The following is a 24,362-nucleotide window of genomic DNA, read 5'->3' as shown; positions in this document are numbered from 1 at the left end:
CCGGAAAACGGCTATTTTCTGTAACCACCGAAAGAAACACCATATAAAGAAATTAAATGAATATACTATATGCAAGAAAAATAAAAAGTATTAAGTCTCTTTAACTGCAGCACTTACTTTGTGAATAATTAAAGATCTAATCATATAACTTAATATAAGGTTAAACAAAACTATCTATAACATCATCAGCAACAGAAGCTAATTTTTCTTAGAATCTCAGCTAGAAGATACTTTTTTCTAAATCAAGAAACGTTCCTTTAATATTAGCTAGCAGAATGAGCATTGAAAAACATGCTATGAGAGTTTCATTATTGTTTACATCTTATACTGTAAAATAAAACTAAGACTAGAGGAGGGAAAATGCTTCAGTCTGTTGAGCACTTTTAAGTCTAGAAGTTACACTTTTAAGTCTTATCTGAATGTCCAGAAGACCTAACTAGAATGCAAAGCAGATTATCACTTTAAGTTATAAGAAGGTTAAATAACCGTTTTATCTAATCTTTTAAATGAACAGATGGCACAACTCGTGCTACAGATGAACCTTCATTATTTGCGAGTATTTAAAATAACATAAGATGAACATGAATTCAAATTTAGTTAAGATTAGTTAAGATTAGTCTGAGACTTCACACAAAATAGACTTCTTAAGCTGACTCAAGATAATTTAAAAGTGTGTATTTTAAACGTCTGCTAGCAAGATTCTAAGCTCGGAATAAAACTTTGGCAGAAATGGTGATAATATGCAACCGCATAATCAAGGCTGCGAGAAGCTCCCTTCTTAAAACAGATACAGAAACGGATTAGAAAGTTGTTTTTACGGTGGGTGGGCTTTAATAAGAGGAGAAAATTAAACTTCTGAGAGCACATGATTTGACGAGCTAGCAGGTGAAACTTCGAGAACGATCAAGAAAGAGAAACAAAGCGAGAAGAACGTCATGTCTTGCACTTCAAGTGTGTCAATCACATGAAAAGCTTTAATAGGTAATTATTAGGTAATATTTCCGATTTGACAAGTCACTGATATCCAGTTCCTACGTTAAATGCAGATTCCAGTTGTTTCAGGGGCGCAAAATATAAAATTCCAAATGTATATTTGTTCAGCAAAAAGACATCCTTCACTTTCTCACTTCTGGCAGACCTTATGTTTGGAGAACATTTTGAAAAGGATATGATTCAAAATATCTCGAATGCAATGAAGCTCAAACGTGGTGGTTTGAGGCGCAGTAATGTGAAGTTGCAAGGATTATGTTAATTTTACTAACAGTTAAATTTTGAGTTAAACTTCTTTTCCTATCGATTCTTAACTTCAACTTGCCACTTCCGGCCAGAACGTAGTTTTAGAATCACGTCTGAATACATAAATAATGACAAAGAGCGGTATTTAACCGCGAAGTTCTTCGGTCTTAGTGAGAGAGATACCGCGTATTCTTGCTGCTCGCGTCCGCCTTTTTAGGCTACTCTCTCGTAAGCTTTTATCACGCTCGGCCGTACTTTAGGCACTTGATAGCTTCGCAGTCTATTAACGTTAAGGGGCCAATTCGGTTAGAATTTTGATAGCTTCGGCTTATATCTCTTTAGTTAAGATTAATTTATTTAATTCTTAAGTTCAAGCCTAAGTATCGGCTGTATTGTACTACTCCAAGACGGAGTTTTGTTAAACTTTAATTGGAATAATAAAGAGATATTTAACCCTTCTTACTTGTTGTTTCCTGTACACGAACTCAAGCGATTATTCGCTTACTAGTTCTTAAGGTTCTTCACTTTCAACTGCAACTTAGAAATACACAGTGGAGAGTAATTGCTCTTGAAAGTCACATCAGTGTCAAAGACTAAGCAACTTAACTTTTCTTTTTAATTTTTTAACTCTTTATGGTATGATAATATTACCTTAAACCTTAACTGGAGGTAATGGAGGATTTTGAACAGTTAAAGGATTACTTGTAAATATTAATTAATTATTTGTAAAAATTTATATTTTATCAATACTGGATTCTTTCCTTTTACTAATGAAGAGCCAATTCTTTTCAAAAGTCTCAATTGTAGCCCGAATTGAATGAAGTTTTTTATCTAATTTTTTTAATTTTCCTTACCTTTGGCCAGTATTTATTAAAATTTTGATTAAACTTGTAGAACTTCAGTTTTATATAATGCAGTCTAGTACAAAAAATTTCTTACAATAATTCTACGTATATTATTTCAATTTGTGTTTTTTTAATTTAAAATTTAAAATTTTCTACTTCAAATTAAAATTAAATTAATTCATTTAAAATGATTGTTAGACTTTTAAATGATTGTTAGAATAGGAATAAAATTGTTAAAATGATTGTTAGAATTTTTTCAAAAATATTTTTCAAACTTTTACATCTTTAGTAGTTTGTAGCATCTATTTTCACAACAGTAGCAGTTCACAATTTTTACTTTTTTACACATTTTAACAATGCCTCAAAGTTAACAACATTTTTGCACACAAAACAAGCATTTTGCATTTTACATTAAAGTTTACAGCATAGGTTTTTACAATAGGTCTCACAGGTAGCAGATTAACACTCAACTTTACATTGTATTAGCGCTTTCTATTTTTACAGCTAGTAGAAACAAACTACTCAACTTCACCTAGTTTAGCAAATATTTGTCCACACTCAGGAATTCAAATATGTAGTTCTAGACAAGTTAAATTAAAACTTGCTATTTACTAGTATTATAATTATAATTATTGTTATTATTATTATTATTATATTTTGATGGTTGTATATAGTTTATTTTAGGTTTACATGCAAAATTCATGTAGGGGAAGTTTTCAATAAGCAAGAGTTTCTAAATTACTTTGGTTTTCTACTCTTAATTGACATTTAATTAATATTTTACTTGCTAAATATCTCAAAATTCCTACTAGTTTAAATTTCGTTTTTGGTAATTGACAACATTTGGTTTTACTTGAATAATTGACAACATTTGGTTTTGAATTTTACTTTTGCCCTTGCCTATATGGATGACGAAACACGAATTGAGTAATTGAAGAGTTAGGTTTGGAGGCAACTTCCCCTTGATAAGTCTGTATTCTGCCTGCTCAACAAATATTCACTTATGCAATTTAATTTGGTCTTAGAAATTCCTTAAAAATTTTTTTGAGATTCATTTTTGGAATATTATATATTTTTTCATGGTTTTAGATACGTGCACTAAATTTACATATGCTCTTAGAATTTAAATGATATTGTAAATTAGTTCCCAGTAATAATTAATTTTATTTTTATTTTTTATATTTTCAATTAAAATTTCTTAATTAAATTTTAAATTTATATTAGCTTTATACGAATAGAGAATATTTGTTAAATTCAAATTTCATTCCTTGCAGCAATGGCGCAAGATAATTATTTAAAATTAATTTAACTTTACTATATTCTTGTGAAATATATATATATATATATATATAATGTAAGAAAAGCTTATGAACTAAACAAAAAGGACCTGTGAGGTCAAGAATTTTGCGCATTAAGCTGCAAAATTTGAAAATAAAATTAAAAAGTAATTCTTCAAGCTATATCCTACGTGCAAAGTGACACTTCGTTCCTATGCAAATAAGTATAAATTATATATATATTGTTTTTATGTTTCGGTTAAGGTTTTTATGCCTTTAATTAATCTGCATGCGTTAGTTATATAATTACTAACAATCTGAAAGTTGTATAAGTGTGGCTAAGCGAAACGGAGCAGTGATTTGTTTACATTTGAAACTTAGTGGACAGTGAATCAAGTCAGTTTCTGCCCCTTCAGTGTCTTTTTGCTGAGTGGGACAAATGTAAGCTTCCAATTTTGTGCACCAGAAAATCTGCTTTCTTGTCTTCTAGCCGAAGTGCTTGTTTTTGAGTAGAAACTCTAATTTTAATTATAAATTTTTCTTAACTGTTTTAACTGTATTTGGTGTTCCCTTTTCTCCGTATTTTTGAAATTTTAATGAAGATGTTTTATGTATTTTTGCGTTGCCGCTACGTGAGGACTGAACTAATTGAATGAGAAATATATCTCTTAATGAATGTCGAGAAAATAAGTTCAAATAAAATGCAGTAAAAAAAATGTATAATTTAATAGGTCGCATAAGGAAGTCATGTGGTGTTCACATCAGATTTTTTCCCTTCTAATTCCAACCATATTTAGATTTATTTAAAAATACTTTCTACATCTGCATTACCTAACACATTGTTTTCCATAGCAATGACATTACCTCCACGTTTGGCAAGAGTTTATTGTATTATCATTAATTTTCTTATTGAATGTAGTTATATTATCGAACAAAAGTAATTTATTTTCAAAGCAATTATCTTTCCATAATTATAAAACCATAGAATTAATACAATTTAATTCCCATACTAGAAACCAAACAAATTTAACATTAACGAGATTTCAGTTACTATTTGTATCTGTTGAATACAGTATAAAAATTTAAAACTAATGTTTGAAAATTTTCATTTTTATATCTTTCTCTAATTTTCGTTTAAAATATATTTATGTAAAAGTCTAATTATTTAAAGCATTTTCTTCAGATTAAAGCCAAATATAAAGAGGGTAATAATGAAATTTCGTTTTCATTTTTATCTGCTCATAAAACGAGTTATTACCAAGCAAAGAAAAACTAAAAATATTCATATGTATATTTTCATTGTAATCAAAATTTACTAGCATATTCGTTAACACGCTTTTTATAAGGGATAAACACTGTACAAAAATAAACGCCACTTAGAAATACTATTATGACATTTCGCTTACAACAGCCTTTCTTCAATCTGTCTTGGTGTAGTATTAGTATAATATTTACAGTTTAAAATAATAAAATCTAACTTCTTAGAAAGTTTAGAAATTGTGTTAACTTTTCAATTCATAAACAAAAATAAATAACGAAAAGTTTACCTGTCATCCAAAATTTTTGTCTTGAACCTGCCTTCAATTTTCAAACGGGTTATATCCCTGGAAAATCAACAGCGTAACTTAGATAATGATATTTATGTAATGATATCGATTTTGTGCTGTAAAGATTAGAGGAAAAAAGAAAGAAAAGAAGAAAAAAAAATATTCAATCAAGTATTTTATGGTTACTTAAAACAGAATCCATTTCACTTTTTAGCAGAGAAACAAGACTTCGAATTTAAATAGCATTTAATCCAATATGCTTACAAATTTTAATAAATAAACTAGGAAAACTTGCTGAATAAAAATCTGTAAAAACATTGTAAATATTTTCATGCATAGTTATGCTCTCCCCGCAGTGTTCATCATTGAACGGGGTGGGATTTTAAAGCATAGATAGAAACTCTTTCTTATGTATTGTTCCTGATACAAGTTCAACTTACCGAATAGTCGCCTCACAGTTTAAGTTAAGATCTAGCCTATAGAATATTAGATTATTTCTAATGTCATATTAGCAGAAATGTCAGAAATCAAGATAAATGGAAAATACATAAGATTTCATGTTTTTTAAAGACAAGGTATGAAAGCCATATATACTACTGATTTGTAAATAGAGTATTTCAAGAAGTTTGCGAGATTAAACAATTTTTAGTACACGAAATAGGAGAAATGAGAAAGGCTTTCAGACTATAACAGTTTTTATCACGTCATCAAGTTTAGTTATTTCATACGGAACTTAAATTTTTAGGCTCTCCATAGAACTAAATGTGCTAAAAATGTTTTCAATAACCAAATTAATCAAAAAATTAAAAGATTTATCCTTATACCATCAAAATTAATTTAGTATCACTTATTAATACTGAGAAACCATCGAGTGCAGATATTTCTAACGATAGATAAGCATGTTAAGTTTCCACATGCAAATTTCTAAAAGAAAAATAAATATTTTGCGCTGAAAAAAAATTATTTAGGAACGCTAACTTCAAATTACTACGGCCGTTAAAATCCATGGTTTCTCTTCACGTAAAAATTATGGGAATTTTAATTGTATCCGCAGATTTTTCCAGACTCAGTTTTGCTCACTACAAATTATTTTTATCTCAACAGGCGTTATGTTAAACAACAAATTTTTGCTTCGGATTTCCTTTATGCAAGTATTTTAATTTCATATATATTTTACAACAGGCCTGTGCAAAACAAAAAATTTTGTGGGCCGCTCTGGCAATGCCTTTTGTTCCGTGGGCCGCATTATATATACCTATATATACAGGGTGGTTCAAAATTATATGGCAGAAATGTAAACGCAATTAGAGGGGACCTAAATAAGCAGATTTCGTATAGGAATGTGTGTGCGGTAATGCCGCGTTGAATCGGTAGAGAACGCTGATGAGTACGACGTATAATATGAGGAGCGATTCTACATTACCTGAAATTTTGGGCAGTGTTCCTCCAGCTGTTCGCAGACGAATGTAGTTCCAGCACGATGGAGCCCCAGCTCACTGAGCCGGAACGTCAGGAATCACCTGGACGCTGTGGATAGGACAGCATTGGATAGGACGAGGAGGACTAGTTCCCTGGCCACCACTTTCTTCTGATTTAACTTGCTTGGATTTCTTATTTTGTGGTCATATTAAAGGTCTCGTGTACCCGGAAGTCCCGTCACATCTGCAGACAATCTGTTGCTGCTGGACATGTGCTCGATATGCCTGACATCTTTTCTAATGTACGCCAATCAGTGCGCCGCTACTGTGAATCTTGTATCTCTGGTGGTGTCCGCTCTTTCAAACACTTATTGTAAACTGTTAGTATTTTTTTTTCTTTTGTCTTTGCTTGTCTTTTCAGTTTCCTGTGCTTCATACTGCTTTACGTGCTAGTGCTTATGCGGCATTACCGCACAAATAGTCCTATAAGTAATCTGCTTATTCAGGTCCCTCCACCTGCCTTTACATTTTTGACATATAATTTTGAACCACCCTGTATATATAATATTACAGAAAATTTTGCAACAGAAATATCCAAATCATTATATATGTGTATAGAGAGAGGGAAAATGTAAAATAAAATGCATTATTATTATAGTTTTTATTATTATTCATGAATTAACAAGAGAATAGTCAAACATTTATAATCATACTTCAATAATTATAACAATAAAACAATCGAGTAGTACTACATTTACTATAATCAGCGTGATATTTATTTTTTCTTTTTTCTTTCATTTTTTCAAGTCGATTTTGATACTTGTACTTGTAAATCGTAATTGATATTGTAGGATTTCCTCAGTTAAGGACGTCCGTGGTTTATGTTTCGAGAATTTCGTTTTCGAAAGACTAAAAAGAATTCGCAAATGTAAGTTACTCAAAAAACACTCACACGGTTTTGTGCCGCATGTCACAAATTTCGTGAACTGCGCGGCGGTCAACAAAATTTTACAGGGCGGACCCGATGGTTGGACATTCCTATTTCAAAAGAGTAGAACTTTCTTCTTTGTTGATCAACGCTAACAGAATTTTTTTTTATTTCTCCTTTATGATGACCCATCGAGATGATCGTAGATACTTCAAATGACTAAAGTCATTAATCTAAACTTTCTTACGAAACAAACAACATATTTTATCAAATATATACAAAGGAATTTAAACGATAAGAGATTAATTACAATTAGGGTGAGCAGGGCTCACTTCTGCTTCCATTCGCTGGGAACACCTGCTCTGTCTCTATTTTAAATCATAAACGTTCTTTTCTTCCTGCTGTTGCCGTTCCGGAAAACACAACTTTCTTTCATTCATAACTGCCTTCAAGCTCATTCATTTATAAACAACCTGTATTAATTCACGAAAGAAAACTGAAAATTTGCAAACAATAGTACAAAACAGAATCATCGTAAGATTAAATTTATATGACAAACGCTTAAAACTTAAAAGAAAAGAATTTAGTTTGTCCAACATCCACTTAATTAATCGCTTGAACATGCAGTATCAAAAAAAAAAAAAAAAAAAAAAAAAAAAATCTGAAAAGTTTCAGATTTTAAATTACGTTCCAAAGGGGCGTTTTTTTAACATTTTGTGTGTTACCTTTATTTATTAAAGATATTGTTCTTCTCACTTAAACCATAAAATTCAGTTCAAGAGCAATATCGCAAAATGATTTTAAATTGAGCATATCTTTAGAATTTACGATACACAGTCTTATGCACTGGAGATAAAAATGTTTTTTCTGTACAACATTGCCATTGCTCGCTTTGAAATCATTGAGTTTGTTAATGAAAAATTCGTTAAAGTTTTACAAAATATGAAATCGATCTTAAAACAAATTCCAAATTTGGGCTTCCAGATGCCCATATTCGCAGTAGGATTACGTCATTCAAAATTGGATGCTCTAGATACCGTTGTTTTATCACAGTGCGAGAAACATGCATACATTTATGCAGATTCTTCATCATTTAATTTCTGCATATATAATACAGAGTGATCATATTTGGTGGCAACAGTTTGAAAAGTGAAACGGACATTCAGAGTGATTTGACGCAAAATCGCAAAACCAAAACAATAATCCCTCAGGACCAATCCCCTTTGGACTAATAAATCATAGAAGACTTCAAATCTGTTACGCTTTCAACAACGTTATTACGAATTTTGTACTTAGACAGTAATTTTAGTAGAATTATAAGTAAAATTGTTGTATTTTTCTGTGTAATGTAGTAAGAGACAAATTTTAAGAGAAAGCTAGGCTGGTAAAATAAGAATACAGGGGCAAGTACATTTAACATTGAGTAAATGGGTATCTCGCAAATTTGCGACATATCGCCAAGCTGACAATTTGTCGCCAAAACCGACCGACGATAATCACAAGATTTGAATTTCAAATCAAAGAGCATCGCAGATTTCTGACGCCTCTTGCTCTAAAAAAACTGTAATAGTATCTTTAGTGACACCCGACGAAAATGTAGTGGACGATAATTCGTCATCACATGGATTTAAAAGCGACAGGGCTTCAGCTTCCTTCCTAATCTCCCTTTAATTGAGGAAGAATATAAGGAATGCTTTGGCTTCCTCATTTCGTGGTTTCTTAATATAATTAATAGTATATCCATTGGTAATAGCGAGACCTGGAGTAAAAATTCTGACAAGAATCTCTCTTATTTCTTACGTTTACAGCTCCCCAAAAGGCCTAATAGACGCTACAGTGTTACTGATAAAAAATTATTATAACTTCGGTGTGACAAGTAAATGAAAGGTGTCGCCTATTTTTCTGACATAGAATAATAGTAGCTCCTTTAATGATGGAAGCTGTGTACGGTATTACTACTTTTCTTCCAACAGAGTAACAACAGTCTTCAACAGACAGTGAGCAACTAAATGGCCCTGTAACTAATGTTGCATAAACCTCTTATCTAACGAATGCACTGCAGTATTTAAATGTATTCTGTTATTGAGAAAACTTTCATAACTTATGTGCGAGAACTAAACCAGTGGTATCTCCTGTTTTAATATATACCGCATACTGATAGCTCTTTTAGTGTGGGACTTTAAAGTTTTTTTCCAATAAATAAAAATATTTTTAACAGATATTGAGCGACTAACAACCCTGAAACTATATATAAATCTTTTATGTAACAAATGCACTGCGGTTTAACATTTGCATTTATTGCATAGCTAGTTTTTAATGAATTTTCAGTCATCTTTATGGGTCTGTTATAAAATACTGTGCGCTTAAAAATCTGTTGAAAAATGATCAGTATTGAAACTATATTTGAATATTTGTACGTAGCAAACGCACCGGTTTAATGTTTACATTTATTGCACAGCTAGTTTTTTAATGAATTATCAATGATCTTTAAAGGTTTATATATACATATACATAGATATATAACATATATATATATATAATTTATTTCCTAAACAGTATTGATTAATTGATTATATTATCTCCTAAGTTTAATTAAAGTAGAATTATTTTAAAAGTGTGCATCCTTACTGGTAAGTTATATTTTGAAAGATGTTTTGAAGTAATTTGAAAGCAAAATGTTAATAATGTTTTAACGGGGACTGGAGTTAAATCATCACGAAGAATAATATTTCAACTGTAAAAGGAAAAATTAAAACATGTAATCATTGTCATTGATCGGAAATTAGTTGACTTTTCAAGGGGAACAAACCAACTCCCGTTCAATGAACAATAATTGATAAAAATACGTAAATACGAAAGTGTTTCGTCTTTACTCGAGTTATAAGTTAAAGCCAAACCGTATATATAATATTGTTACGAAATGTACAAGCGCGGTAAAATAGCTTTCCCGCAAAGCAGCTTTAGGGTTGCCATAAAATGACAACGGAAGGCAGGGCTGCCATATTTGGTGAGAAATCGACCATTTTGCGACAAAATTGGCGATATACCATGGACGGTTGGAGAACCTTCTGGAACGAATTCCTACCGGTTTAGCCCAGAATATCCTCGAAGACAAGCCGAAAGCTATATAAACTTTGCTGGTCCGCAGTCAGTTAGTGTGCGTCTCTCATGGAGTGAGTGTGTCTCGTCTAGCGAGTCAATCCCTGCGGAGGCGATCGCGTTGACAGCCGGCCAGCGAGTATCAAGTGGGTCGTCTAGTGCACCGAAAGAGTCTCGTAGAGTATCGCGGTTAGTGCAACGTCGAGAGAGCGGGTTGAGCTCCAGAAACAACTGAACCGAAGAGTCAGGAGCTGTGCTCTGTGTGTCGTCGTGTGCATCGCGAGTTGTAGCGTGGAGAGTCTCGAGAGTACGTGGAGTTCCGAGAACGACCAAGCAGAGTCGGGAGCTGTACTCCGGAAAGCAGATTCCGGTGCTTTGCAGGAAGCTGTCTCCACCGCTATTGCCTGACAGTGTGAAGGCTGTGTCGCTGATTGTTCCAGCGTGTTTATAATAGATCTTCGACGACTGTAAAACGTGACTTTGGAGCTGTCCTGATCAGTATTGGCTAAATAAGGTGTGTTTCGATACTTTAAGTGTCGTCGTTATTCACTCCAAATCTACGGACCCCGTACGAACGTGAAGGAGGAAAATAACGCAACAACTGGTGTCAGAAGGAAAGAAAAAAACGTAACAGCTGGTGTCAGAAGTGGGATAGGAAAAACGTAACAACTGGTGGCAGCGGTGGGATTTGAGGGTGAATGCCCATGACAAGACCAATGGAAGATCTATTAAGACAGCTCGTGACTGCCTTTGCTGAATTGCAAGAAAAGATGGAAGCCGAACAGGAGAAGTTGAAAGCTGGATATGCTGAGATAAAAGTCGAATGTGCTGAGATAAAAGCCGGATATGATGAGATAAAAGCTGGATATCAAGAGATAAAAGCTGGATATAAAGACAGCTGAGATCAAAGCCGGACTAGAAAAGAAGAAAGGCCGATGAGAAGAAATAAATGTCGGCCAAGAAAAGGTGCGAGAGCAAATCCAACAGGTGAAAGTGGAGCTGACAAAAGAAACTGGAGCTATAAAAGACGATGTGGAAATGACTGATGTGGCTTCTGAAGAATCAAAGGATGAAGAAATGAAGGAAGTAACTAACAAACTGCCTGAGAAAGATCAAGAAATGATGAATGAAGCATCTAACGTGATCAACGAAAAAGTACGAAAACATGAAAAAATAAAAGACGGTAAAGAAACTTTTGATTCTCAAGTGCCTGAAGTGGAGGCGGAAGAAAGTGAAAATGCGATTCTTCGAAACTGATAGTGAAGTTATGAAAACGCAGTCAGCAAGTGTTGGACCATCTGAAAGTGCATGTGATGCAGAGATGGGAGAAACTGATGTACAGCTTAAGCATCAGTAAGAGTTGTGCTCCAGTATTTCAAGAAAATTCACTCACCTCGCAAATTACGTGTGAGTCTCGTAGTGCAGATTTTACAGACAAGGACTTGATTCTAAATCTGGATACTTATGTTTGTGAAGAATCGGGCTCTGTTCATGACTCTGATGCAGAATTTGAAGCTGGATCCCAAGAAACGGGGGAAAACGAGTATGTACCAGCTGCTAAAAATACCCAGGTGAACTGTATGCATGCTTCGAATGAACTACAGAGTGGTGAACAAACTGTTTCACATCTCCCTGTGGATGAAAATTCTGAAAGGACTGAATCTTCAGACTGTGATATGCAAAACAGAAATACATCTGAGAACTGCAGTAGAAAAGTATTTGATCCGGGTATATTTTAATGAAAAGACAGAGACTGAAATTAGACTTTAAATTGATATTAGATTTTAGATTTAATTTTAGATTTTAATTGAGACTTTAATTTGTATAATTTAAAATTGTTATGCGTTTAATTTGTACATACTGTAAATATCTGTTTCTATAGTTATGTTATTTATTTATACCTTATGTTTGTTTCATTACATTTTGTTTGTATCGAATTATGCTTCTGACCAAGGGTTGTACTGACCAGGACGTGCAGTCCTTGGGAGGGGGCAGTGTTACGAAATGTACAGGCGTGGTAAGATAACTTCCCCACAAAGTAGTTTTAAGGTTGCCATAAATGGCAAGGAAAGGCAGGGTTACCATATTTGGCGACATTTGGCGAGAAAATTGGCGATATACCATGGACGGTTGGAGAACCTTCTGGAACGAATTCTTACCGGTTTAGCCCAGAATATCCTCGAAAACAAGCCGAAAGCTATATAAACCATGCTGGTCCGCAGTTAGTTAGTGTGCGTGCGTCTCTCATCGAGTGAGTGTGTCTCGTCTAGCGAGGCGATCGCGTTGACAGCCGGCCAGCGAGTGCCAAGTGGGTCGTCGAGTGCACCGGAAGAGTCTCGTAGAGTATCGCGGTTAGTGCATCGTAGAGAGAGCGTATTGAGCTCCGGAAACAGCTGAACCGAAGAGTCAGGAGCTGTGTTCTATGTGTCGTCGAGTGCATCGCGAGTTGTAGCGTGGAGAGTCTCAAGAGTACGTGGAGTTCCGAGAACGACCAAGCAGAGTCGGGAGCTGTACTCCGGAAAGCAGATCCGGTTGCTTTGCAGGAAGCTGTCTCCACCGTTATTGGCTGACAGTGTGAAGGCTGTGTCGCTGATTGTTCGAGCGTGTTTATAGTAGATCATCGACGACTGTAAAACGTGACTTATACTGAGCTGTCCTGATCAGTATTGTCTAAATAAAGTGTGTTTCGATACTTTATTAAGTGTCGTCGTTATTCACTCCAAATCTACGGACCCCGTACGAACGTGAAGGAGGAAAATAACGCAACAACTGGTGTCAGAAGAAAAGAAAAAAACGTAACAACTGGTGTCAGAAGTGGGATAAGAAAAACGTAACAATATATATAAACCTTTTATACCGTGCACAGTTTTTTAATGTATATATATATACACACACATATATATATGCATAAATACATAAAAAAACTTAATATGAGGCAAAAAAAACAACATTTTTTAAACCCGTACTGCGCTATAGCTCCAGAATTGAAGTAAAATAAATTTAAATCATCTAAAGTTAAAAGTAAATTGGAGTCATAAATATATATAATTGTTTTGCATTTGAAAACTGTAGCTCTTTTGAAGGCCTTTTAAATTTCTCTTGTTTTGAAAAACTCGTAGGAAAAGTCATATCTTCTAGTTTTTGTTTAAATTATATTCACAGTTTGCTATCGGATAGTATATTTGGACTTCTTGCTTGTATAAAGTCATAAATATATGTAATCCCTTAAAAAGACTACAAAATTTTGGGGTACATTAGCTACACTTTTCCATTTACAGGCGACTTCGTGATCTGCTGGAGCACGGAAAAAGGATAAAGTTATAATCTAACATTTTAAACATGAATATTCGTAATCTATTCAAACTCGCAGTCGGCTATTGGGTTAGACAACACCGATTTAAAGGAAATTTAAGCAGATATTTCTTTTTATCGTGTAGTCCTTGGTTTCCTCCTTTGAGTGCTGTTTTGCAAATTCTTTTGACTAGCCACACTTTTTAATCGCCTTAAATTTTTCGCAATCCCTTTTCTTTGTTCCTATGTCCCCAAGTGATTTACATAAAGATGTAATTTTTTTTTAAGTTATAGTGTATTTATTACAATTTAAGGAGAGTATTAAACATTTTACGCTTTTAAGAACAAAATATTGTACACAGTTTTCACGAAAAGCCTCATATGGTCTTTATTTTTGCAACCGTTATAAAAATGTTATATATGACCTAGATTTTCATATTTGGTGCATTTAAATTTAAAAAAACAATTTTGCCAAAATTACGAAATTGTAACTTTTTTATGCGGTTCTCAATTCGTATAATCACACTTAAAATTTATACTTATTATAAAAATAAAGCACAAATTTTCACTTCCATATGATAAAAATTGGGCAATTTAATTTAAAGTGCCTTAAGGCGGAATACGTAAATAATTATAAGTTTTCTGATGGTAAAAATATTTTATTAATATTTCATGCAGGCTTAGAATCATAATCTGAAAATTATTGAAAAAATTCATTAAATAGGAATATTTTTCATTTTTAATTTATGAAAATCGTGCTACAAGTTGGCTACGTGAAGCTTGCCAGTTTTTTCTAGAACACGAATTCTATAAAAAACTGAAAAAAAAAAAATCTTCTTTTTGAAAAATTTTACACTGGTTAATAGTAAATTTGCATGGCAGTGCTCTTATCTGTTAATCTATTAAAAACAGAATTCTGTTAACATCTTCTAAATATATTAAGTACAGGAACACTTTTTTTTTCTAAACTGCTTCATTTTTAATTATGTACAAATGCAAAAGTTTTGCTCTACAGCATGACCCCTGAATACAATCTCAAATTTAAAATGATAAATCACGGTCAGTTCTTGTCTGATGGGATTCAAAAATTTTGCGTTTTAGTTCTTAAAATAAGTTTAAATATTTACTAAACATAAATGTAGGAGTCAAGGAACCGTATAATATTAAATTTTATAATTTTCTAGAAAGTTGATTTGTTAAATTTGGATATACTATTACATGAAAATTTTCCTTTGAAACTATAAGGCCCCTCAGCGGCCGAGCGGAACACTGCTAATTCGCCCGAGGCTTGACTCACGAGCGGGCTGGCCGCATGGACGCCCTCATGGTTTTCTCCCTGTGTGACAAGCTAACTTCCCTTAGAAAGGTCATCCCTCTTTTTAGGCGGATAGTCCTCGAATGCTTTACCATAGTAAAATAAACTAAACCAAACCTTTGAATGTGTAGATACTGACTCTTTCGAGAATAAAGCCGTGTAAAGACTTTTGTTGATGCAGTGTATGCACAAAACAATAGTTAAAATTTATAACTAAAAATTAGTTTATAATTACGGAAATTTTGAAAATATGAACACCATTGCAAATAATTTTATCTAACAAATTATTTTTATAAATTAAAATTCTAGATACCAAATTACTCATAAAAAATTTAATGTTAGCATACTTCGGTGGCCCTTGAGAAATTTCATACTTATTTTTCCTAATAGATCTCTATCCGTAACTTGAGAATCTCAGCTCCAGAAGAGCAAACTGCTATTCATAGTCCACTATAAATAACTTCGTATTTCTTACGCAATTTTTTTTTCCAAACTAGAGGGGAAAATGTTTTTTCATTGCGTGCTTTGACACTAATTAAATGCTAAAAATGACGGCAAGAAATTTTTTCTTGTGATGTTGCCATACAATTCTAGAACTAAATTTCAAAAGATAGTTAATTAAGAAAATGTCATACTCTATAAAGAAAAAAAGAAGGAAAGAGAAAGGGTTAAATATCTGGATCAAAAGACAAATGCAAAATAAAGCAAGTCTCAATGCCAAAAAAATTAATCGTTTGATTTAATTTTTTAGAAGTTAAAATTTTACAATGATCAGTATTCTTCATGAAAATCTGTTTGGCAATGTTTTTCTCTTAACTTATCAACATCAGATTAATTACGAATTATTCAGTTACTAAAACTCATAAGCGAAATATTTAATTTTTCAATAAGAAATGCCTGCAATATGTCCCTATTTAATTGTCACACACACAGACACATTTTATATATATTATTTACGTATTTGTTTAAATTTCATAATTATTTCGTTAATAAAACTGGAATTTATCACATAATTAACAAACAAATAAGAAGTTACACGATCATAACTTCTTTTCGACCATTAACATTTGGCTACATCTATATAATTAAATAATTTATAAGTCATATACGTTTGAAAAACTTATTGCACTTGACACTGGTTTCGAAGTGAACTAAATGTCTCAGGTATAGAATTATCATAAACACCTGTTGTTTTAAAACAAAAATTAAATCGATTTTTAATATTTGATTTTCACATTTTAGGTATTAGGAGACTTGTTTGAATTTTAAGCAAACCGTACTGAAACGTTCAAAATGAACTTTACCTATGGACATTCTTCTTGTTTTGCATCATGTCATGATCTATGACAGCGGGTCTCAACCGTTTGACTAACGAGTAGCATCTAAACAAAAACTGAAAAACTTTAGTACCACCACTACATTTTATAATGATTATTTTTCAATTTCACAATAGAAATATTTTTAAAATATATTTTGCCATTTGCACAACCTATTGCCATTTGCACAACCTATTGGCTATGGCAAAAAAAGAATTCAAAGTTATTTCAAATAAAGGTAAATTTTTATTGCCTTTTTGCACGACCTATGTGTAAGAACAAGAATTTTATTACATGTTATATTTGAAAAATAAATAAAGAACAAAATTAAAAGTGGATCCTAACTTACTGTTAAAACTAAATGAAATAAGACCAGGCGTAAAGAAATTGATCTTTCTTAAGCAGGTCCAAATTTCACACTAAATTTTAAAACTTAAATTTTGATAATTAAAATGGCAACCAATTTTTAATCTAATACTTTTTATATGTGCATATTTAATACAAAATGCACATATAAAAAGTATTAGATTAAAAATTGGTTGCCATTTTAATTATCAAAATTTAAGTTTTAAAATTTAGTGTGAAATTTGGACCTGCTTAAGAAAGATCAATTTCTTTACGCCTGGTCTTATTTCATTTAGTTTTAACAGTAAGTTAGGATCCACTTTTAATTTTGTTCTTTATTTATTTTTCAAATATAACATGTAATAAAATTCTTGTTCTTACACATAGGTCGTGCAAAAAGGCAATAAAAATTTACCTTTATTTGAAATAACTTTGAATTCTTTTTTTCGGTTTAACGAAAAGTTAACAAGTGCGTTATTTTTTAAATCTTCGGTTAGAGTTCGATCACAAGAAATCTCTTTCAGCTCTTCTTTCTCTTCACGTAATAAAATTTCAGACACATTTTAAATAAAACCATTTTTTCCCATGACCCTCTGTAAAATACACGTTGAAATTATTTATCAATAAAAAACAATGCTAATTCTTTTTTTATTTTCAAATTATTATCGGTTAGCACACTTTCTAAAAAATAGTAAAAAGTTAAAAATATTATTATCCAATTCTTTATTAGCTCGAGTTTCTTTATCATTGCATTTATTTTATCTCTAATGGTAAACAAACTAATACTTTGTCCTTGTAGTTCTAAATTTAATTCATTTAAAGTTCCAAAACTATTGGTTGTTCAAAAAGACGATTTAAAAAAATTGTGCCTCTGGATAACCACTTTACTTCGGAATCTAACAAAAGTGTTTTATGTTCACTTCCCATCTCTTGTCATAAAATCTTAAATATTCTTGAATTTAAAGTTCGGCTTTTAATAAAACTAACAATTTTCACAGCTTGATTCAAAACGAGTTTCAGGTTTTCGGGGATTGTTTTGGCTACTAAAACTTCATGATAATGGAACAGTGAGTAAATTTATTTTCAGGTGCAACTTTCTTTATTTGAGAAATAATACCGCAGTGTTATCGTGTTAAAACCCGAGCTCCGATGCATACAGAAATGCACTTATTCCAAGGAATACCATTTTCAGGAATAAAATTATCAGTTACTTTGAAAATTTCATTTACAGTTGCTCTATCATGAAGAGGTTGAATAATAAATACTCTTGGTCAATTGTTTATTTTCTTCGCAACGTACGTAAACTAATAATTGAACTAGGTTCATTATATCACTACTTTCATACAATTACAATGCAAAATACTCACTCTTACAAATACATACTTTTGAATAAGTGTTTCTTTTATGAAACTTGACATTTCATGAATTCTTCCACTTACTGTATCCTTTGACAAAGGAATATTATTAAGTTCGTTAGCCGCATTTTCGTTGAATAATGTTAAAATAATATCTTTTAGTTGCTGGTAATATAAGGTCTTCTCCAATAGTGTGAGTCTGTCTAGACTTGGCAATTCTTAGGCGTACCAGGTAACTTACCTTCCAAAGGTTTTTCACTTGAAGTCACAAAACATTTCATTACCTGTTTACTATTTTTGAACTCCGATCATTTCCTTTAAAAATATTCTTCAGATTAATCCTGCTTCAAGATGTCTTTTAAGAAACGATAGTTTCATTCTTTAATTGGTTAATGGTTCACCGCAAACAACACACTGAGGTTCAGGGTACATTTCACCTCTATTCAAAGCAAACCCAAATGGTAAACAACTTTCATTCCATTTTCTATGAAAAATTTTTCTTTTCTTTTCAATATTATTGCTGCTAGTATATAGTCCTGGATCCATCACCTGTGAATCATCACTTTTTCGCTTAGTCAATCCTAGTCATTTTTCCATATTGAAAAATTTTGAAAAATCTAGGTTTGTTTTATTATTTTTTCACAAATATTTAAATGCACAATTTATTACGAGTTCTTCAAAAGCAAACGATGATATTCTCAAATCGAATAGAAAAGCAAGGAATACTAAGCAACAAGAAGACAAAATACCTGCTCTTAGAGACAGCAAATCGACGTAAAAAATTTATTCTAATTGAAAATAGAGCAGTAGGAGCTTGGAAAGGGTGGCGGCTTAAAGTATAGACATGTTGATAAATCGATCAACTCTAAAAGAGAGTAATAATAATAATGAGATACTATTATCTCTTTATAGGAACTTATTTTTATTTCCTATTAAATTCAATATCCATTTCTATTACTCCTCTTTAAGACTTCAATTATGAGGAATTTTGTTCTGCTTAAAAGAATATTTGTGAAAATAAAAATGGGTTATTTTGCTAAAGTCTATGAGCGGTTATTGACTTGAACAGAGCTCAAATCGCATGCATTTGTGAGTGTTAGAGAAAAAAATTAAGCAGGATTTTGGGGTATTTAATCTTTGAATTTAATAGTTAAAAATACTTTATTTCATTCCGTACTACCTATTTTTCTCATGCGTACCTTCAATGGTATCGAGAAAGAATTGCTGATCTATGAGATATGTATTTCCCTTCATCATTTTTATTTACATATTTTGTTGATATCTGCTCACTGTTCTATAAAATATTTTTATGATTGCTCTATAATTTTTGGAAATTGCTTTACACTTGATAAACAATTTTTTTGGCGCACACAAAAAAAAAAAAAAAAAAAAAATTCAGCGTTGAAAACATGCTGTTGAAAAGGGATTTATATAATTCTAATAATATACTTTTACAAAAGTATTTTATGCTGTCTGTTCATATGATATGAACAAGAATAGGTTTTGTCCCAAATTGCAAAAATATATTATAAGGAGAAGTAAGCACTTACTTTCCTCCTTTCTATCACAGCTCGCATTTTTTGTCCGAAGATATTCATGCAGATAATTATTGAATGTTGGCAGGTTGTTGCATTTTCAGCGTATGCATGAAAAGAATTGTTTCCAAATGAATCTATCTGTTCCATTAGCAAAAATGACGTCAATGATGACTTATGCGATCAAACAGTTATCCTCGACGATCTCTGCGACCTCTACTCAGGCTATCTGAACTTTTTTTTTTTTTAATATTTTTTTTTGTTTCCATTCTCATCTTGCAAGGTCTTAAGTACAATAGAAATCCTAAAAAAATAATATAATAACAATCGTCAGATACTATTACACTACGTTTTTAGGATTTGAATTGTTTGAAGTTCTACGACCATTAGTCTTACTGAATATTTTATTCATTCTTCGTGGAATTGTTTTAGTATACTTAACATAAGTAATGCCCTTCTTAACTGAAATTTAAGTACGTCTATCCAGTCTAGGCATAAGCAAAAATCATTTGCATAATAAGAGTGTATTATTTTTGACTAGACCGTATTATATTAAGATAACGATGAAATAAAGGACATATAAAAAGGGCATTGAATTTAAAATTCTATTCAATTAATTATAAGTAGTCGAATAATATGAGAACCATAAACAGTCAAATAACGAAAATTTACATTTTCTGGTACGTTTCTTCAAGTTATTGGTTTATAAATCAAGAAGAAATTTTGATTTTAATCGTAAGGCAAGTGTCGTGTAAGTCTACGGAGAAGTCTATAAATATATCGGAAATGTCCGCAACACATTTCGAAAGGTGTCTTGCCTTGTAAACCATCAGAAAGTATCTCTTCTACAAAACTGCGAAGGGCCTACAAGACCTCCAATTTATTTACAGGAATTTGCTGATATCTGCTCATTACGTTGCCGTTCTGGTTTTTAGAGATATGGATAATGTTTTTCTAACGAACATGAGTGCACTGTAAAAAATCTGTCAACTAAAAGCATTCATGGAAAGTGGGTTTCTATGGGTTTTCACATAATAAAACATGAGCCTTCTTAATTCAGTTAAAGAAATCAAGATCGGGCAATCTGTTTTTTTAGCTAGGAACAAATTACAAGAATTTTTTATGGATATTTATGCAATATTATAACTACGTTTGCATAGATTACTAACAATTAAAGCATGCATGGAATTTAAGAACTAATGCATTGTATGGATCTCTATAATGAGAGTTAAATGTTTTAACTTGAAACAAATTTTACATCAAAAAGAAATAAAATATATGAAGTATAAATTATTTGCTAAAACATTTATCTTAAGCAGTTAATTTTACAGTGATTTTAACAATAATTACCTATTTCTTTCAAGCAATTATCCAGCATTTGCTAGGAAATTACAATGATAGCACATGCATACATTTATGTCTATTAATTGTCTCCTACTACAGGAACCACCAAAACGTTAACTCGGCAATTTTATTGATAACATTAAGCTGAATTCCGAAAATACTTTACAAAAATTTCTTGTACAACAAGAGTATTTAATAAAAATATTAGTAACCTTCTATGATAGTCTTTGAAATAATTTAAACAAATTTCTGGAATTATGGATCATATAGCATATTGCTGAGTATTAAAAAAAAAATCTAAAAATTTTCAGATTTTAACCATCGCCCAAAAGGGTTGGTTACGGTTTTTACGCCCTTGCTGACCTCACAATCTACAAGTCTGCTGCTACACTGACTCTTACTCACTTCGGGGGCGGAAGGTTTTTTTTTTTTTTTTTTTTTTTTGTTTTTTTAGCTTTATTACTAAGCATAATTTTCTTCGTGATAAAGCCATATACAATTCAACAGATAAGATAAATATTTTAAAAGAAACATAGAAATATACGTTTAGAATTTCCCAATGCAGCTTTAAGTGTTGGCATACTTTTTTTTTTTTCCTTTTTCCTTTTTTTTTCCCCCTGTGGGTTTCCCCCCCCCCACTTTTTTCTCAGTTCAATGTTTAATTTTCTTACTAAGATGGCTTTAAAAAACTTTTTTGTCTTTTTATTATTAATGTTTTGGATGTTTATTTTATTTATTAAATATCACGTTCTTGGCGCTTACGCTACATAAAATTCTATTCAACAGCAAAATCACATAATATTTAAAAACGGGATATCTTTAGAATTTCCGATAGACAGTTTGTCATACAAGAGATAAAACCGTTTTATTTTGTACAATGTGCTTTGATATCGTTGAGGTTTTTAATCAAAAATTCAGTAAAGTTTTACAAAATATGAAAGGGATAATGAAACTAATTTAAAATTCGGGCTTCCAGGTGCCCATATTCGAGTGGTGGACTACGTTATTCAAATTTTGATGACTCTAGGTTCCTTTTTTGCCAAAAGGAGCGTTAGCTCAGAAGGTCTATTTTTCTCGAAACGGGATTTTGCGTTTATTTCCTGTAAAAGGCTGAATCACTTTTCAAGTTGTTGCCACAAAATATTTTAGCCCTATATTATTTGAAAAGAAATTAAATAAAACACTACAAATATTGTAAGGATCTTAAGTTTTACTAACGTTTATTTTATTTTAAATCTCTACTATCACTTCTTATTTTCTACTTCCGGCCAGAATTATAAGCGTGAAGGAGTTTATGCAAAGTTGTCTGGCGAACGCCAAGTATTTAAGTGTGGCCTTTTTGCCAAGCAGAAGAGAGGAAGCCGTGAGTTCGAAGCAGGCCGCTTACCTTAGAAGTTACGCAGTTGCTACTTTGCCTTCCAGGCCAGAGGTTTTAATCCTCTTGATAAATTAAACGTATTGTAGTGTTCATAGTCTCTGTGCTACATACGCTTCCTGTTATTATAAGGCCAATCTTATTCTAAAGTTAAATTAGAGTTTAGTTTTATTTTGATATCTTTTAAGTTAGACCCCGAGTGGAGGGTCATTGTATTCCGAAGTACGGAAGTCATTGTATATAAAGAAAAAATAAAGGGTTTTGTATACCCTTCGTCTGTATCCTGTCTACTTACTACAATTAGTGAACATAGCTTTAGTAAGCTCTCTGTTCTAGTCAGGTCATTGTATGTTTCCGAAGAAGGTTAGAAGAAACATTGAACCTGATAGTGGCGCCCGACGAAGAATAACCATGGCCGAGTTTCAAGAAGAAACTGTGCTGCCTGCAGAAACATCTCAGAATCCAGAAATGCCAGCTGCCGCCCTGGAAGGATTTGGGTACATTGTCCAGACCATGCGCGCTTCGATGAAACCAGAAGCAACGTTTAATGGAAACTCACAGGTAACCAGTTTTTTGGAAAAATTGGATGACCACTTCATGCTCTACCCCGTGCACGAGTTTCAAAAAGTTACCTTAGCTACCAGCGCTTTGAGGGGCCAAGCGCTTAACTGGTTCAAATGTATCGGCAGAAGTCTCTTGGGTCAAGCAGGAAGTCCCACCTATACCTACGAAAATTTCAAGACTGCCCTACTAAAAGCCTTCCCTGTTGTAAGGGATCGTGCGAAATTAGAAACAGAACTTTTCAGTATATATCAACAAAGAATGGAAAACCTCTCGAGTTTTATTTTAAGAAAAATTCACGTTTTCAAGCTCTTGTATGGAAACCGTCCGGATCCTGAAATAATTCAAGTGATTTTGCCGAGGTTACTACCCCAAGTGCAAGACTTTATTGAATTGAGAAATCCGACTACACTGGAAAAATTATTTGAGCTAGCAATCCAGTTTGAAAGTAGAAGAACGGCGGACGTCGAAAGAAGACGCCAATATCAACAGCGAAACCAATTTGGTACGCCAAGACTACAGCAAACTCAAGCACATGGCTACGGAGAAAAAGCGAATCAGTGGGCAAGGAAACCCGAGCATTCAAAAACAGCCGGCGAACGTCGACAGTTCAATAGCAACCCAGGAAAAAAGTCTCAAGGCCAGTGGAGAAAGAAGGAAAGCACCGAAAGGAAAAATAATTTAAACTAAAACGGATTTCTGCTGACGAGAGGGTGCGGAAATCCGAAGGCCACGAAAACCCCTCTTCCTACAAGTTAAATACAGTAATGGTGAAAAATTTAACTCTTCCGAAGATTGAAGTCTTGGTAAATAATATCCCGGCCACCGCACTCCTGGATACCGGCGCGCAGTGTTCCTGTGTGGCAGAAGTCTTTTTCAGAAAGTATTTTCGCAAATACCGCATATATAATGCGGATAACACAACAGTATTAGCGGCGCAAGGAGAACAATGTAAGTGCGTAGGTAAAGTACCTTTGTACATCCGTATCAAGGACGAACAAGTAAAGGTGATGTTTTTTATAGTAAAGAATTTGCAAGCACACTTAATACTAGGAATAGACTTTCTTTCAGACGCACAAGCTACACTGGATTTTAATGAAGCGTCCCTTAGGCTGACAATGAAACCAGTGCGTGTAGAAAAGGTTGAACCGCCAAGGTTAAATCTTGACCACCTGCCTAATGACGAGCAAGATAGAATCCGACAAGTGGTAAGTGAATTTGCTTCCTTATTTAGTGATATTCCAGGATTTACCCAAGTTACTAACCATAGTATTGACACTGGAGATGCATTGCCGGTTCGTCAAAGACCATGCCGGTATGATAAGAATAAGGAAAAAATTATAGAATGGCATATTACCGATATGCTACGTAAAAAGATCGTAACGCCTATCTCAAGTAGTTATGCTAGTCCGGTGGTTTTATGTAAGAAAAATAATGATTATCCTTTGGAGCATCCAAAAAGGTGGAGATTCGCTATTGATTACCGTAAATTAAATTCCATAACGAAATATCCGGTATATCCGTTACCGATTATAGAAGAAATTTTAAGGAACATAAAATCAACCAAATTTATGA

At 32.6% G+C, this 24,362-nt stretch overlaps 1 protein-coding gene across 1 annotated transcript in view; it reads right to left on the bottom strand.

Annotated features, from left to right (window-relative positions):
- The window catches only part of LOC118188647 (ATP-binding cassette sub-family G member 1-like), a 60,703-nt gene extending 41,083 nt beyond the window's left edge, over positions 1-19,620 (bottom strand). The window contains exons 1-2 of the mRNA XM_035359139.2: positions 19,523-19,620; positions 4,906-4,962 (exon numbers count right to left, since the gene is read on the bottom strand). Coding sequence (XP_035215030.1) covers positions 4,906-4,912 — 7 coding nt within the window. The 5' untranslated portion in view covers positions 4,913-4,962; positions 19,523-19,620. The remainder of the gene's footprint in view (positions 1-4,905; positions 4,963-19,522) is intronic.
- Between the last annotated feature and the right edge of the window lie 4,742 nt (positions 19,621-24,362).

Source organism: Stegodyphus dumicola, chromosome 5 (assembly GCF_044657685.1).
Source record: "Stegodyphus dumicola isolate Sdum_Otavi_A_Nest chromosome 5, ASM4465768v1".
NCBI classification, from domain to species: Eukaryota; Metazoa; Arthropoda; class Arachnida; order Araneae; family Eresidae; genus Stegodyphus; species Stegodyphus dumicola.
Note: the sequence above shows the minus strand (reverse complement) of the source record. Positions and strands in the feature narration are given on the sequence as shown.